Genomic DNA, 15,684 nt, shown 5'->3' on the forward strand with positions numbered 1-15,684 from the left:
TTAGTTTGTTGAAGCTTAACATTAAGTCCTCGTTTTGTCGTCATGACATTGCTTGATAATTTAAATATTTCTCATGCAAAGATAGCTTCAATTTACTACTATTTTGCTTGCATCTTTAAGATCTGATTCAACCTAATCTATTATAAGGTAAAAACAATGACTGCAGATGCTGGAAACCAGAATCTGGATTAGTGGTGCTGGAAGAGCACAGCAGTTCAGGCAGCATCCAAGTAGCTTCGAAATCGGCGTTTCGGGCAAAATGAAGGGCTTTTGCCCGAAACGTCGATTTCGAAGCTACTTGGATGCTGCCTGAACTGCTGTGCTAATCTATTATAAGCCAATGTAAATCACGTTTTGCTTTTGAATTTTTAAAAAATGATTGCATTAGCAGAAAGGAAAGTCTTAAAACAAAGGAGTGGCACTTTGTCTAAACCTGAAATTCTGGTCTGTCTTCTAATTTACTCCTGAAGTCTTTGAAATTATTTTGATTTGCTTGTAAGTTGAGGTTTTGAGCAATGACGTTTGCTAAGAAAATTTCATTGTGCCTGTCTTTGAATAATACGTTGTTGTCACGTTTAAATACACTGTGACCCCAAATAGTTGGTACAGCATAAAAACTCATATAGGCCAATTTTCAAGGAACAAGTGAACCCAGGACATGACCCACTATGCCTGAAGAATTGATGTTTGGGTGTTGTCTAATATTCAAGTAAAACGTCAGCAACTAATGCATCCCCAGAAGCAGTTTCATCAACTGAAGAATAAAAGATGTGAACCACCTATATCATAGGTCATGACACTGAAGACTGCTCAACATTGGGCTACTGCACTGGGTTAAAAAAAGGGAGAGCAGCTGGCTGGGGAAATCTGAGAGGCCAGAGAAGCATTCCTGTTCCTCCTGGTTCCATGTCAATTCCAAAAGGGTCTGTTGTCCTAGTCCCATCCAAGGACCCAATGCTCCAGTTTCTCAAAGATGAATCCTAAAACAGGTGTTAGTCTTTTGACTAGAATATGCCTATTGCAAAATGCTTCCACAGACAGATAAATAATGATTTGAGCCACTTTTTATCAGTCATTTCAAAGGTGTAAGATGTTGGTTGCTAAAATTGGGCAAAAAATATTATCCTGCTATGTTGGGAAGCAGTACGTGAACCACAATAATTTGTTCACGTCTGAATCATAGAATCCCTACAGTATAGAAGCAGCCCATTCATCCCATACCTACCTTCCAAAGGACACCCCATTCCTGAAACCCTGCACTTCCCATGGCTAATCCACCTAGTCTGTGCATCGCTGGACACTCTGGGCAATTTAGTATGGCCAATCCACCTAACCTCCACATCTTTGGACTGTGGGAGGAATCCTGAGCAACTGGAGGAAACCTGTGTTGACACACAATGTGCGTACTCCACACTGACAGTTGCCCGAGACAATCAAACCAAGGTCCCTGACAGTGTGAGGCAGCAGTGCATACCATTGTGCCATCCCAAAGGTCCTTCAGTGTTGTGCTTCTATTATCATTGTTATGTTCCTGCAGGGATGCGGAATTTATCATAAACCCCCTATAAGAATCTACGAATGGAAGGATTTGCCAGTAGTTTGGGGCAATTTTATAGGCAGTCAATTAACTACAACCTGTAGATTTATCTGTTTGGTATTTTGTACCCATCATGTGTATGTTCTTTAACATCTGCAGATTGCTACAGTTCTAATTCCAAGGATTATGTCAATGTTTTAGTTTCTGCAAAACTCAATGTAATAAAATTGAGAATTGAATTGTCTGCAAAATTCCCTTTTTTGTATTTTCAGTTTAGTTGTACATGAGCAAGGCAATGTTGAAGCAGGATTCTTCCAGTTGTGAAGAGGAAATGGATTGTATTTTTGGTTACAGATAAATTGGTCATATAATACTGTAGTCAATTAAGGGAAATAAAACAGGTTATTTTAGTTGGGTGTTATGATCTCAGTGAAATTGGCATTATTGTTATAATTGATGGTGTAATGGAAATTTTGAGTATTCCCTCTTATTCTTTAGTGATTCAGATTCTACATATGCTGCTAGGTTCGGCAAAAGGTGAAGGTTTTAGAAATGTTGATTATTTTGGTATATATTTTGCTGCAAGTTAAAGCAATTCATGGTATTTTAAACATATTTGTATACATGTCCATATTGCATTTCTACTTAACACTCTATTTTGGGGAAAATTTTGGCATCATATGAAATAAATTAGTAGACTGCAAAGTGTAAATTTTTAAATATATATTTAAGATATGATGAAAAGATGTTAAGAAATCAGTTAGATTACATGGGCACAGCTTCCATGAAAATCATGAGAGTATTTTATAGAATACTTCATTTTCAGTGGTTGTTTTGGCCAAAGAATTCCTCTAATCAGGCCATGTTTGGTGTTTGATGTTGGCTAGCATGATCCATTTAATCTTCATTCTATTTTACCTGGAATTTGTTGGAAGTACAACATGCAAAACTTGGGAAACCTACAAGGTGCTTTTGGATCTTGGTGAACCTGAAAGCACCTTAACTGATAAGTTGGAAGGATTGCAAAACAAGCAAAACTAATATAGAACAAGGAAGTGTGTTAGAATGGGTGGAATGCAGTGTCAAATCAGATAGCAGCAGGAAAAGAATGAATGAGTTAAGAGAAAATGTGGTGAAGCAAAAGTAAAAATTAAAGCTAGCTTTTTAAAATTAAGTTGTTAACAAATAAAACCTGAAGGAATGAGCATCTGTGTTTGGAATAGTTCAATTTATGTGCCGTGAAGTTTGACTTTCTATAATTAACACTTATAACTTTATTTAAAAGGTACCTAGTTTTAACTGTCTGCCTGAGTTTAATGTGTATGTTGGTATAAGTGCAGGACATCATTCCATTCAGTGAGTTGAATAGTGAGTCAGACAGTCAGATACTGTTTTTGAGACGCTAATAGTAGAACAATACAGCTACAAAACCAGCTTATTAATTTCTGCTTTTTACATATCTGACCTTTATTGAAATTGCTGTGGCAGTTGTAAAAACAACAAAGTGTTGTTAGACTCACTTCAATTTTGACGACAATATTTGGGCAATTATTGTATGCAACGATAACTTTATGTATAAATTTGAAATTTGTGCAAATGGCAATCATCGCACTATTAATTGAACTGTTTGGATTGTTCACATGGCAAACAAAGTACCAAAGTATTTGACTTGAGTGCTGTGACGCACAAGAGGGAGTGGTGATAGCTAAAAATAAATGGGGATTGCTGATGTGTAAAAATAAACTCATTAAAAGTTGTCAGACCTGCTTCCTTATAGACAGAAGAATCTCATCAGACTGGAGTGCATTTTCACACACCAATGTCCTTAAGTTTTATTTTTGGGTTAGCTGGCCCTAGGTTAAATCTTTCCAGCATAAGTTTCAAATTGCTGACAGTGCAGAATGAAGAACTGTCAGGATTCACATGGTTGACTTTCAGAAGAAATTTCGTTGGAATTGTGACCTGAAAAAGAGATATGAAAGTTGGGAAAGCGTAAATGGCCTGTACTTATCCTATAACCTTTAACCTTTTTAAGATTCATATTACGAGTAGAGCAAAGTTGTTCAGCATGCTTCTCTTCTGAAAGAATTTTTTGAATAATTTGGAATTCACAAGCCATAAATCTATAAATTTACATCAAGGCACACTAAACAATTTTGTTAAATAAATAAATTGGTTTCTACATTAAAATGAACTTCAAAGCTTTTCTTCATTCTTTAACAAACAGATTTATATTTCTCTACCAACGAGGCAGTAGTACTGAGATTAGTTCTTTCTAAACCGCCTTGTCTGCAAAATTCAAACAATCAGTGTGTAAATAGGAACTGTCTACTGGAGTGAATGGCTCAGCTCTGTAGGCTATGATCATTGGTCATGGATTGGATTTTACAGAGACTAGTGGAGTCAACTTGGCTGTCTGAAATCAAAATTACTTTGATGATTCTATTTAAATTGATTGGAAGTGTACTTAGCAAGGTAGTAAAAAAAGCAGTGGATAGGGTATCTTTGGATTTTCAGAAGACATTTAATAAGTTGCCGCATTGGAGGTTGTTCTGTTAGATTTAGCTTTATGGGTTTGGGGATAGTATGTTAGTAGAGATTGAGAATTGGTTGGTGGACTAAAACCATAGTAAGAACTTGTGTGATATTGTTGGATGTCAGGGTGGAGCCAGTGTTTGGACCTCAACCAATTATGCACTATCTATAATCCCCTTAGAGGAGAGCTGCAAAAGGATGTAGCCCAGTTAAGTGATTGGGCAGAAAGATGGGAGATGTAATGGGAAGATATGAAATTATGCACTTTAGGAACAGCGCAAAAGCAAAGTAATTTTTGTAATGTGAGAGACTAGTAGTTTTTGTACTCGGGGATTTAGTGACAATGTACATAAATCATAAGTTAGGAAGGCAAGAAGTAGGTTGGACTGGTTACACAGGGTTACTATTATGAACAATGAATCTTCCTACAATTCGAAAGGACTTTAGTGAGTTTGGGTCTGGAATATTGTGTGCAACTTTGACTTGTCAACCTAAAGAAAGATATCCTTACATTTCAAAGAATGCAACAAATGTCTGCTTGTCTGATTTGTGGCATGGAAGGGCTGAGCAATTAGGTCAATTCCACAAAATCTATTCTATGTGCTTTGGAGTTTGGAAGAAATGAGAGGTGTAATCTTTGAGACACACAAATGCCCTGTCTGCATTTCAGACCCATCCAGTTTTTGCTGGGTGAGGGTAACTGTTTGGGGGTAACTCTTAAATGGAAGAAACTCAAATTGGGCAGGGCCATGAACTTAGTGCTGAGCGCAAACAGACCCCAGTTTGGCTGGTCAAAGAACCTTGGCCAGCAATTTGGCCCTGCCCAATTTGAGTTTCTTCCATTTAAGAGTTACCCCCAAACAGTTACCCTCACCCAGCAAAAACTGGATAGGTCTGAAATGCAGACAGGGCATTTGTGTGTCTCCGAAAGATTACACCTCTCATTTCTTCCAAACTCCAAAGCACATAGGTCAATTCCACAAAATCTATTCTAATTGCTCAGCCCTTCCATGCCACAAATCAGACAAGCAGACATTTGTTGCATTCTTTGAATTGGTGTGTTATTGAAAGACTTCATGGATGTGGGTGTTGATGAGCCAACATGAAAGGTGGTGTTGAGCTGCTGTCTTGAACCACTGCAGGTCTTTAGATATAGGTCAGCCCACTGTTCAGACATTTTCAACTCCACATGGTTCCTGAAGTCTGCCATTACAGATACTGAGTGAGTACATTGTGGGGAGAAAGTCAAGGAAATTGTACTGTTTACTTTGGGTATAGTTACTTACCATATGCAAAGTGAGTTATGACATTGGGGCTCCAGGTAAGATGGCCTCTCGTATTTCTCTGCACTTGGTAACATTCAATTGATCATGATGTTCACTCAAATGACTGTGGATCTCCTCTAATCACAGTGAGTATGAGGGGATGGGTACTGGCTGGAGGGAATGTGTTGGCATGAAAGTGTAAAGTGTGTGTGTGGATGTGATGGCTTGTGTTTAGAGCAACTAGATCAAAATCTCAGAGAACCAAGGCAGGCCTTGTATTGGCACATGCTGGCCTCAGTGGCAATCTCTGACCTGCAGCAGATATTGATGGGGTCAACTCTATCTTGCCTCCCCAGAGCCGAAATTGGTTCCAGTTAGGACCTTTAAACTAAAGTGATGTGCTGAGTCAGAAAATTGCCTGATTCATGCAACTCATCTTGGCAATAAAAATCAGGCCTATAAAATTCTAATGCATTTTACAAAATAAACAACTTTTGTAATAGTCATCACAAATAAATTCATTTAATAGTTAAGAGAATTCATAGTAAAAGTAGGCACTTGGATATTGATATTTGAAATCAGACAACAAACTGAAAATTCAAGCCAGTTTGCAGAAGGGATGATGCAGCTTGGCAGGTAGAACTTTCTTGTGAACTCCAGTTTAAATATTTCTGAACTGTACAATATTTTAACATTTTTCATTATTAGTGGAGCTCATGGTTCGTTCTTAATGCTGCTGCTTTTTCACTGCCTTTTGTTTTCAGATTGTTGAATTGTAACTTGATTAGTTTGAAAATGATATGAATCCCAATCAATTTTTTTTTAATGAATCGCATTTCAACAAATTGTTAAGATTCAGATTTTTCCATAGTACATTTTTATTCATTCCTAAAAGATATTGAATTGCTTAGTAACAAATCTAAAATCAATTCACAAAATGGTTTATCAGGCAATATGGTCAGGCAGAGTTTCAGGTAGAGAGCACAGGCACAAGGATAACCATCAAAGTTTTAACAAGTCTTAAAATTTTTTGATCTTTTCAAAGATATCATGTCGCAGCAAATCAGACATCCTGTTTTGGAATAGATATTTCAGTGTAGGGTTTATACTTAGTTATGCTACTGATAACCGCACAGTCTGAATTGACTGAATAAGTGTAAAAATTTAGAATGTTTTAAATCGATGAGTTTAGTATTCCAACTCAAGAATATTTTATGGTTCACGATGCATGGTGGAGGCTGATACAATTACAACATTTAAAAAGCATCCGAATGGGTATATGAGTAGGAAGGGCTTAGAGGGGTTTGGGCCAATACTGGCAAATGGGACTAGATTTCTAAAGGATATCTGTTTGCATGGATGAGCTTTCTGTACAGCTCTATGTCTGAGTTTGCCTAAATTAGGACCTCCTCAAAATTGATCGCATGTCTCCGTTGTAGAATTTCGCTGCAGACCCTTCAACTTGAGCTTGTTTTCTTTGGTACAAAGACACTAATAGATATAGTTTAAAATGTATTTTGTATGTAAATTATTTAATTTACTAAGATGCTGACAAGTACACAACAATTAAACTAATAAATAGCTTAGAATTGTCTTTTGTAAAGCCATTTTTGGTGCTTTAAAATCTATTTACTAATGGCCAAAGTATCCTTCTTCAATACCTGTATTGACGAATGACACCCTGGTGCAATTTTGTTAATACAATTGACAATTCAGAAGGATGTTCTGGCTGTGAGTAACCAGATTTTAAAGCACCAAAAATGGCTTTATGGAAAAGAGCAAAGTACAATTATGTTCTGTTACTATGCCCAATTGTTTTGGCTTTGGAGAAAACTGCGTGTGATTGCAATTTTTACAGAAACATGAATTTTAACCTGATTAATAGAATTCCAAGTGCATCTTGGCCACAATTTCCTAAATGTGCGCAAAGCTTTAACTTTTAATGAGGGTGTAATTTTATTTTGACTGGTGCTGGAAAACTGCATTTTAAAAATCACTTAAAATAGATAAGGAATGAACGAAGATTCCTCTTTGAAGTAGTCAGGAATAAAGGGTCCAGTTCATTGGAGACCTTAGTCAACATATTCCTGACTACAACATATACCATTGTTCTGCCAATGCTATATCAGAACATTAAGGTAACTTTTAAAATTTTTACAGAGCTCATGGATTTAGTAGGTACCTATTGACTATATATTTTAAATGGTGGAATCATGTAGCTATAATATATATTACTAAATAACTTCATGTGGGTATAGTAATTTTGGATATGGACACAGTAATGCATTTCATTTGTGATGGATCCAATTTATTTCATTTTTCATTTGACAGCAGCAGAATGAAGACCCTGTGTATATGGTCATCGATCCATCTATGTCTAACTTTTACAAGTTGTGCATTACCAATTTTACATACTTATAATTTTTCAGTCATACTTTGCTGTCAGCAGTCTTGTTTAGTATGAAACAAAATTAAATCATAACTAACAAGAGAATTACTATCAACAAAAAGTTAACCAAGTGAATAAATCTGTGCTTTTCTTATATAAAAATACTACCTTGTTTTAATGTTCTAATTTAGAAATGTTTATAGCTGTTTTAAATGTGCAAAACTTCAATCTTGTATTAGCTGGTATATTGGAATAGTTCTAACCTGGTTTTTATTTTTAGACAGCAGCTTCTTTTCTTAACCTGGGTTTTAAATTAATATTTTTCTCCATGGTGATTTTCAAACATACAATATAATTTGAGCAAATGACAAAAAGGTAAGCATAGTCAATTGTCAAGAGACTGCAAGTGTCTGAACAGCTTTTCTCTTGTTCAACTTTGAGAACTTCACTAATTATGCTTAACACCTCCACTTGTGCACTTGTGCACTTCCTTATTCAAGGGAATAAAATTTAGTCTACCCACACAGATTAGAAAGGAAGTCTGGTCTGATTTGGCCTAGATTGGTCTAGTCCTGTCATTTTCATTTGAGTCCATAAATGGCAGCCTGCTATGGATTTGGAATGGAGAAACATTGAGAACCAATGCTCCAATAGTAATAGTAAGTTTATAAGATCATCTGTGTCAAGTTCAGGTTCTTCCAAAATCCAGTTTTGGAAACAGTATTGGAGTTTTATTTATCATACTTTAACAAAAATGATCTTATTCAAAGTTTTCAAGTGTAAATGTCTTAAGAAAAAAAAAGTAACTCGGTCTAAATAATATCTCACAAAGCCCCCTTGAAGAAATAAATGTTTTTGAGATTTTTTAGGGCATATGGTCATTGGTACAGTACAGTATAGTAGCCAAAATTGCCATCTGGATGATAATTATCTGATGTTTTGAATGTGGTTTTGTTGCAAATAATGAAGACAAGAAGGTGGTACAAGTTTCTTTTCTTGGAATAGTTAAAAAAATTAAATAATTCTAGAGTATAATGACGTCCTGTTTCCATGAATCTAATGACCTCACTGTTAAAATATTTCTTTGTATTCATTACACTCTCCTGTGACTATTGAACAGACATTCAGCGTACGTAGTCACTGAAGTAACAACAATAGGACACGTTTGGGTGCCTTAAAAATGAAAGGTCACCAAGGTGCCTCTTGAATGAAAGGTTCAATTTCATTGGTTGAAGTTTCATAGCTTCACATAAAAATAGATTGTGTTGAATTGCTCTTGGATGCATTTTCATCACATGATCTGAAAACCACACATTGTTCGAACAGTAACACACAGTAGTGGTAAATTCATGGAAGTAGCAATTTTACATCTCAGCTTAACGTGTGTACAGTTTTGAAATGGAAAGCAATGATTTGTTGTGGAAATAAGTTACCTAAACTAACAGGAAATATGGATTAAAGTGGCTTTTTTAATGTATTGACTGCAGGCCTAGTAAAATCTAAATAACACATTGATAACATTGGTTCCAACTTACATCATCTGATAAACAAAGTTATTTCTCATCTCAAAGTAACAATGAAGGGTAAGTGTGTCAACATGAAGCTTTGCCTGGGTGACTAGTAGTTGTGTTGGATTGAAATAAATTGAATGGAATTAGCTGTATTGTCACATACTCAAGTCAATACAGTGAAAAGTTTTCAGTCGCCGCATTACATCTTAGGTATAAAGGTATATGTAAGATCAAATTCTTAGGAAACAAAAAAATTGAAATAAAGAGATAGTCCAGCATTATAGGTCACAGGAATAAAGTAGAATAGTAAAGAAGCAAGAAGTTCAGAATATCAGTCTTTCTGAACCAGCCAGCTGGCACCTAGCCTCAAGGGAAACCTCTACTGCTTCTTCCCCGCCTGTGCTGGACCCATCAATGTAGGAGTCATAGAGTCATAGAGATGTACAGCATGGAAACAGCCCCTTCGGTCCAACCCATCCATGCCGACCAGATATCCCAACCCAATCTAGTCCCAGCTGCCAGCACCCGGCCCATATCCCTCCAAACCTTTCCTATTCATATACCCATCCAAATGCCTCTTAAATGTTACAATTGTACCAGCCTCCACCATATCCTCTGGCAGCTCATTTCATACACTTACCGCGTGAAAAAGTTGCCCCTTAGGTTTCTTTTATATCTTTCCTCTCTCACCCTAAAACTATGCCCTCTAGTTCTGGACTCCCCCGCCCCCACTTTAGGCACCATCTCTTCATTAGACCCACTTCACTGACAGCACTAATGCACAGTCACCGTGCCACCAAGAGTCTCTGATTCCTTTGCCAGGCCACAAGTCCTGCTTTGGCTGCAGGTGTTGCATTGCTGATGCCGCCATCTTGAAGAATCTGCTGCTGTTGGAACCCCAGCCTGATTCTTTGTCCACCAATGCCATACATTCCACTAGACTGGACTCTTGTTCAGCATAGCCCCCATCCATGTTCTCTGATGTCCAGACACAAATAAAAACAGAATAGAAAAGTACAAAATATAAGAAAGAAACTGAGAGATGTAGAAACAAATAGAAGACAAATGCTTGCAGATGAAAAGAGAGACAAACAGAACAATACTTGAAGATGGAGAAACATTCATATAACAGTTAGTGATTAGAGAATGATTCCTTGAGTATTCAGAGAAAGCTATCTTATTCTGGCATGCCTTTTGGTTTACATATTGTTTTTCTGATTTGATTATTTTAGTAGTGAGAGGTGCTGCATCATGAGGCTTTAGATTGTGGTGATATACATTTCTATTGATGGGCAAAAACACCTTTAATGTGCTTGGTTTAAGACTGTCCTTTAGCTGTTCTGCTTATCATACCAACAGTACCCACGTTAATATTCTTGATTTTTCTAAAATCTTCAGCAACTCATTGTTCACGATGTCACTGGTTTGTATGTAAAACCAGGCCTATTTCCATTTATTTTGCAACATTCTATCAAACTGTAATTCAATTCTGAGCATTCTTTAGATATAAGAAACTGCTGACTTAGTAATAGTGGTATTAGTCCCTATTTGTCCTTGCAAAATTACCATCTGTGTAATATCCTTTTGTTATAGTTTTACAGTTTTGATAGGTTAACTCAACTCAAGACTAAATGTATGCTGACAAGCAGAAACAGCATGCTATATAAAAAGCTAAGAGATCCCACAAACAATGGATTACATTAAAGCTCTGGAGTGCTAACACATCCAGACATGAATGGTAGTGGAAAATTTTAATTGAAAAACTTTCCCAGCCTCCAGCTGGGATATTCAAAATATCCTTTTCTTCTGTCATGTTGGGTGGGTGATCGTCTCCCAGTCCCATAGTACTTAGGTTAAAAATGTTAACTGGATTAATTCACTGTCTCAATTATATATTTACCCTTCCTTTCCAATGTGGAAGTGTCTAGACTCGAATTGTAAGTTGGTGAACAGTATAGTTTGTCAGAGTGTTATTCGTAGGATATTTAAGGTCATGAAAGATATAAATAAAAAGCAAAATGATGCATTTCCCAGTGAACGTATTTTCAAAGTTTAGGACTAATCTTAACTTAATATACTTCTGGTGTATCAGGCCTGTTGTAGCATCTATATGTTAGTACCATGGGCTAATAATGGGTCTGAAAGGTTAATACTACTTCTAAGCATTTCGTGTCATCTGGACTTGTGGACAGAACAGCTTAAAGAAGTCTTGACTGAACATCTAGTCCAATTCAAAACATCAGTGACAATATCTAGGCTAACTTGGTAACATTAAATCAAACCCCAGGTAGTAACTTTCGTCCACAACACTAGAGTAAGCAGACCCTGTAATTTCTTTTACTTCAGGAGGATAGTGGCAGCAATGTCAACCAACATAGAGAGATGTGTCGAGAGTGTGTTGCTGGAAAAGCACAGCAGGTCAGGGAGCATCTGAGGAGCAGGAGAATCGACGTTTTGGGCATAAGCCCTTCATCAGCAACGTAGAGTGCTAGTATATCCATACATTAGCATCATGTTTACAAATATGATAAGTGTACAATAATTGCAGTCTTTCTGTTTTGAAAATTAATCAAGTTACTACAGCAGAATTAATCAGATTTAAGTACAAATTAAAACGGCATTAAGGAAATGATATATAAAGCACTTTTTCCTTTTCCACCACCCCCCTCCCTTTTCATGTAGAGAGAGACTATTCCAGTCTGTGTGAGAAGCAGCCGATTGGAAGATTACTTTTTCGTCAGTTCTGTGAAGCACAGCCTGAACTTCAGCACTACATCAATTTTCTTGACCTAGTGGTAAGTTGGTTATGGAATGCATTTTTAAGGCAAAATAGAAGTATTTGAATGTTGCATTTGGACACTTGACTGCCTCGGTTAAACAGCTTTTTAAAAAATAGCTTGTTTAATGTTTCTACCCAACCTCCACTTAATGGTTGACCGCAGAGCGGGACCAATAATTTGGGAAATCACCTTCTGAAGAAAGCAGAACCTTGAAAGATCACATTATCTACTCCATGCCCATTGTCATTGTGAGGTGCAATCATATTGTTTCCTTCTAGAATATGTCTTAGTTGAAGTTTAACTATACTTCAAAGTAATTTAATGGTGCAGGAGGATTTGTGGATTTTATTCAGTGTGTTCAGATTTAATTTATAAGTTTAGCAAGTCTACTGCAACACCACATAAAACTTCGACTATCCCAAATGACTCCAGCCAATTCCTACTCTGACAGCCTGATCAACTCTGGCTGATGCTGATCTTGGATTTGGGCATTAGCTGTAGATAGAGCCTTTGGTATTGCAGGTAATACAATAGCATGGATAGAGGATTGGCTGACTATCAGAAAACAGAGAGCAAGGATAGGAGGGCATTTTTTTAGGATGTGAACCAGTAGCTAGTGTGTTGCCACCGGGATCAGTGCTGTGGTCACAATTATTAACAAGTAAAGTGAATGTTCTACAGTCAAGATTGTGGATGACACAAAAATAGGTGGGGAGCTAAGTACTGAGAATAACTCTCAGAACTGCAAAGGCTAAGTGAGTAGGCAAAAACCTGGCAAATGAAATATGAAAGGAATCTATTTTGGGGAAAATTTAAAGTTGGAGGAAGTTCAGAGAAGGTTCACTTGCCTGATGCTGGAATGAAGAGACCATCTTATGAAGAGAGGTTAAGTAGGTTAGGTGTATCCTTATTGGAGTTTAGAAGAATGAGAGGTGTTCTTACTGAAATCTACAAGATGCTTAGGGGACTTGACAGAATAGATGTAGAAAGTTGTTTTCCATTCTGGGAGAGGCTAGGACTAAAGGCAAATATCAGACTGAAAAGTTACCCATTTAAGTCAAAGTGGAGGAATTTTATCTCTGAGTGTAGTGAATCTGTGAAATTGCTTGCTGCAAAGAGCTTTAGAGGCTGGATCTTTAAGGCTGACACAGATTGTTAATCATTAAAGAAATCAAGGATTATGGGGAGAAGGCAGGAAAGTGGCGATGAGAATGATCAGATCGACCATGATCTCATTGAACGGTTCAATGGACTGAATGGTCTACTTTTGCTCCTATGTCTCATGGTCTGTATATGTACCCAATTAAGCTCAGTGTAGATTAGGTGCATCCCATATGAAGCTTTGCTTGATGTACTTAATTTCTTTTCAGTTGGACCTTGGTTCTGTGTTCCCACATTTTCATTAATATCAATTGAGCTACTGTGTGGAGTTACTAACAGTAAGCAAAAGATATGAAAAGCAAGCACTCAGTTGCTGACGTACTATGACCACCAGGCCAGAAAATTGTTCCTTTGAATCATAGGATAAACATGTTTTACAGCCTGATGATGCAATTCTAAGACCCCGATGCCTTTTTGGTGGTGCAGCAGTTGCAGTGAAATATTGAACAGATCTGTGTTTTGGTGCCTCAGGTAGGTATTGAAGTCCAGTGACACTATTAAAGAGCAGGAGGTGAAAACTACAGAAGGCCAATGTCCCTTTGTAACATCTCTCCCCTCAGTGAACAGAAGCAAAACACAGGTTAACTTTTTGTCTGATCACTGTTGAGAGATCTGTAACTCGTAGTAGCACTCCTTTTGTATTTTGCTCTGGTCCACTTGCTCCTCCTGTCCATTTTTCAACATTTTTAAAAACTATTATTTTCCAGCCACCTTCCATTGGATTGGAAACAACTTTGTTAGTCTCTCCACATGCTGCCAAACCTGCAGAGTTTCTCTTGCACTTCTTGCTTTTGTGTCAGAATAGTGTTGTCTTTATACAAGTTCATTTATTCTATTTTACAAGGATTCAAAGTAAAGCTGAATCAAGTATTTATATCTGTAAATTCATTAGCTATAATGCCATGAACTATACTGAAGTTGTATTAAATGAGGTTAAACTGAAATTCAGATTACAATACCTTATCAGCTGTTTAATGTTGATTATTTACAGAGGACAATTGATACTGTAAATCGATCATTAAACTAAAGTAGAAATAGCAGACGGAAGTTGACTAGGTTTTAATATAAAGCCAATGGCATTTCTGAAGTTGAATAGATTGATTTTGTCACTTGTGCATTAATATTTTTTCCATTTTCATATTGATTATTAATTACCCATTTAAGAAGTCCATTTAGTACAACTGTGATGTTCTGATTTACAGGTGAGAATAAGGAATATATTCTTAGATATATTTTATGTGTACATCTGCGGTACATTCCCTAATTGTTCTTGAGAAGGTGGTGTTGAGCTGCTTTCTTAACCTGCAGTAGTTCATCCCAGTGTAGGTACGCCCAAAGTGCTGTTAGGAAGTGAGTTCCAGGATTTTGACCCAGTGACAGTGAATAGCAACATAGGTTTAAATCAGGATGGTGTGTGACATGTTGGGGGGGTGGGGGGAGAGAGAGAGATGAATCTTTCAGGGAGTTATGTTCTAATACATTTAGCCTTCTACATAGTGGAGGAATTGAGAGTTTGGAAGGTGCTGTTGAAGGAGTCTTGCTTTGTTGCTTTGTTACATCTTATAGATGGTACTCATTGTTACTACTGTGTGTAGTTTTGGAGAGAGTGAATGTCATTGGTGATGGTTGGTGCTGCTTTGACCTGGATGATGTTGGGCTGCTTGAGTATTTTTGGAGCAACACTCAGCCCAGCAAGTGGGGAGTATTCCATCACATTCCTGACTTGTGCCCTACACATTGTAGGTAAAAACAATGACTGCAGATGCTGAAAACCAAATACTGGATTAGTGGTGCTGGAAGAGCACAGCAGTTCAGGCAGCATCCAACGAGCAGCAAAATCGACATTTCGGGCAAAAGCCCTTCATCAACGTCGATTTCGCTGCTCGTTGGATGCTGCCTGAACTGCTGTGCCCTACACATTGTAAACTGACTTTGGGAATAAGAGGATAAGTTCCTTCTCTTGAAATCCCCAGTCTCTGCATTGCTCTTGCAGCCTCTATTTATATGGCTGTCCAACCATGTTTCCGCCAAGGGATCCCCAAGGTTACGTTAATGTGAGATATCAGCTTTGGTAATGCTGCTATGTGTTAAGATTAGATTCTCTCTTGCCCTACACGGTTCTTGACTGACACTGGTGTGGCTAGAATATTACATGTCACTTGTCAGACCAGACCTGAAAGTTGTCTCAGGCTTTGCTGCTTTCAGACATGTACAGCTTCAGTCCAGAACTAGAGGGCATAGGTTTAGGTTATGAGGGGAAAGATATTAAAGGGACCTAAGGGGCAACGCTTTCACACAGAGGGTGGTGCGTGTATAGAATGAGCTGCCAGAGGAAGTGGTGGAGGCTGGTACAATTACAACATTTTAAATGAACATGAATAGGAAGGGTTTAGAGGGATATGGACCAAGTGCTGGGAAATGGGACTAGATTAGTTTAGGATATTTGGTTGGCATGGATGAGTTGGACCAAAGGGTCTGTTTCTGTGCTGTACATCTCTATGACTTT

The 15,684-nt window shown here is 37.4% G+C and overlaps 1 protein-coding gene across 3 annotated transcripts in view; it reads left to right on the plus strand.

The window, feature by feature from the left end:
• The window catches only part of LOC140463463 (G protein-coupled receptor kinase 5-like), a 233,790-nt gene that overhangs the window by 101,707 nt on the left and 116,399 nt on the right, over positions 1–15,684 (plus strand). For all 3 annotated transcript variants that reach the window (XM_072557445.1, XM_072557443.1, XM_072557444.1), the window contains exon 3: positions 11,920–12,032. In XM_072557445.1, coding sequence (XP_072413546.1) covers positions 11,920–12,032 — 113 coding nt within the window. The remainder of the gene's footprint in view (positions 1–11,919; positions 12,033–15,684) is intronic.

This window comes from Chiloscyllium punctatum, chromosome 38 (assembly GCF_047496795.1).
Source record: "Chiloscyllium punctatum isolate Juve2018m chromosome 38, sChiPun1.3, whole genome shotgun sequence".
In the NCBI taxonomy this organism is placed as follows: domain Eukaryota; kingdom Metazoa; phylum Chordata; class Chondrichthyes; order Orectolobiformes; family Hemiscylliidae; genus Chiloscyllium; species Chiloscyllium punctatum.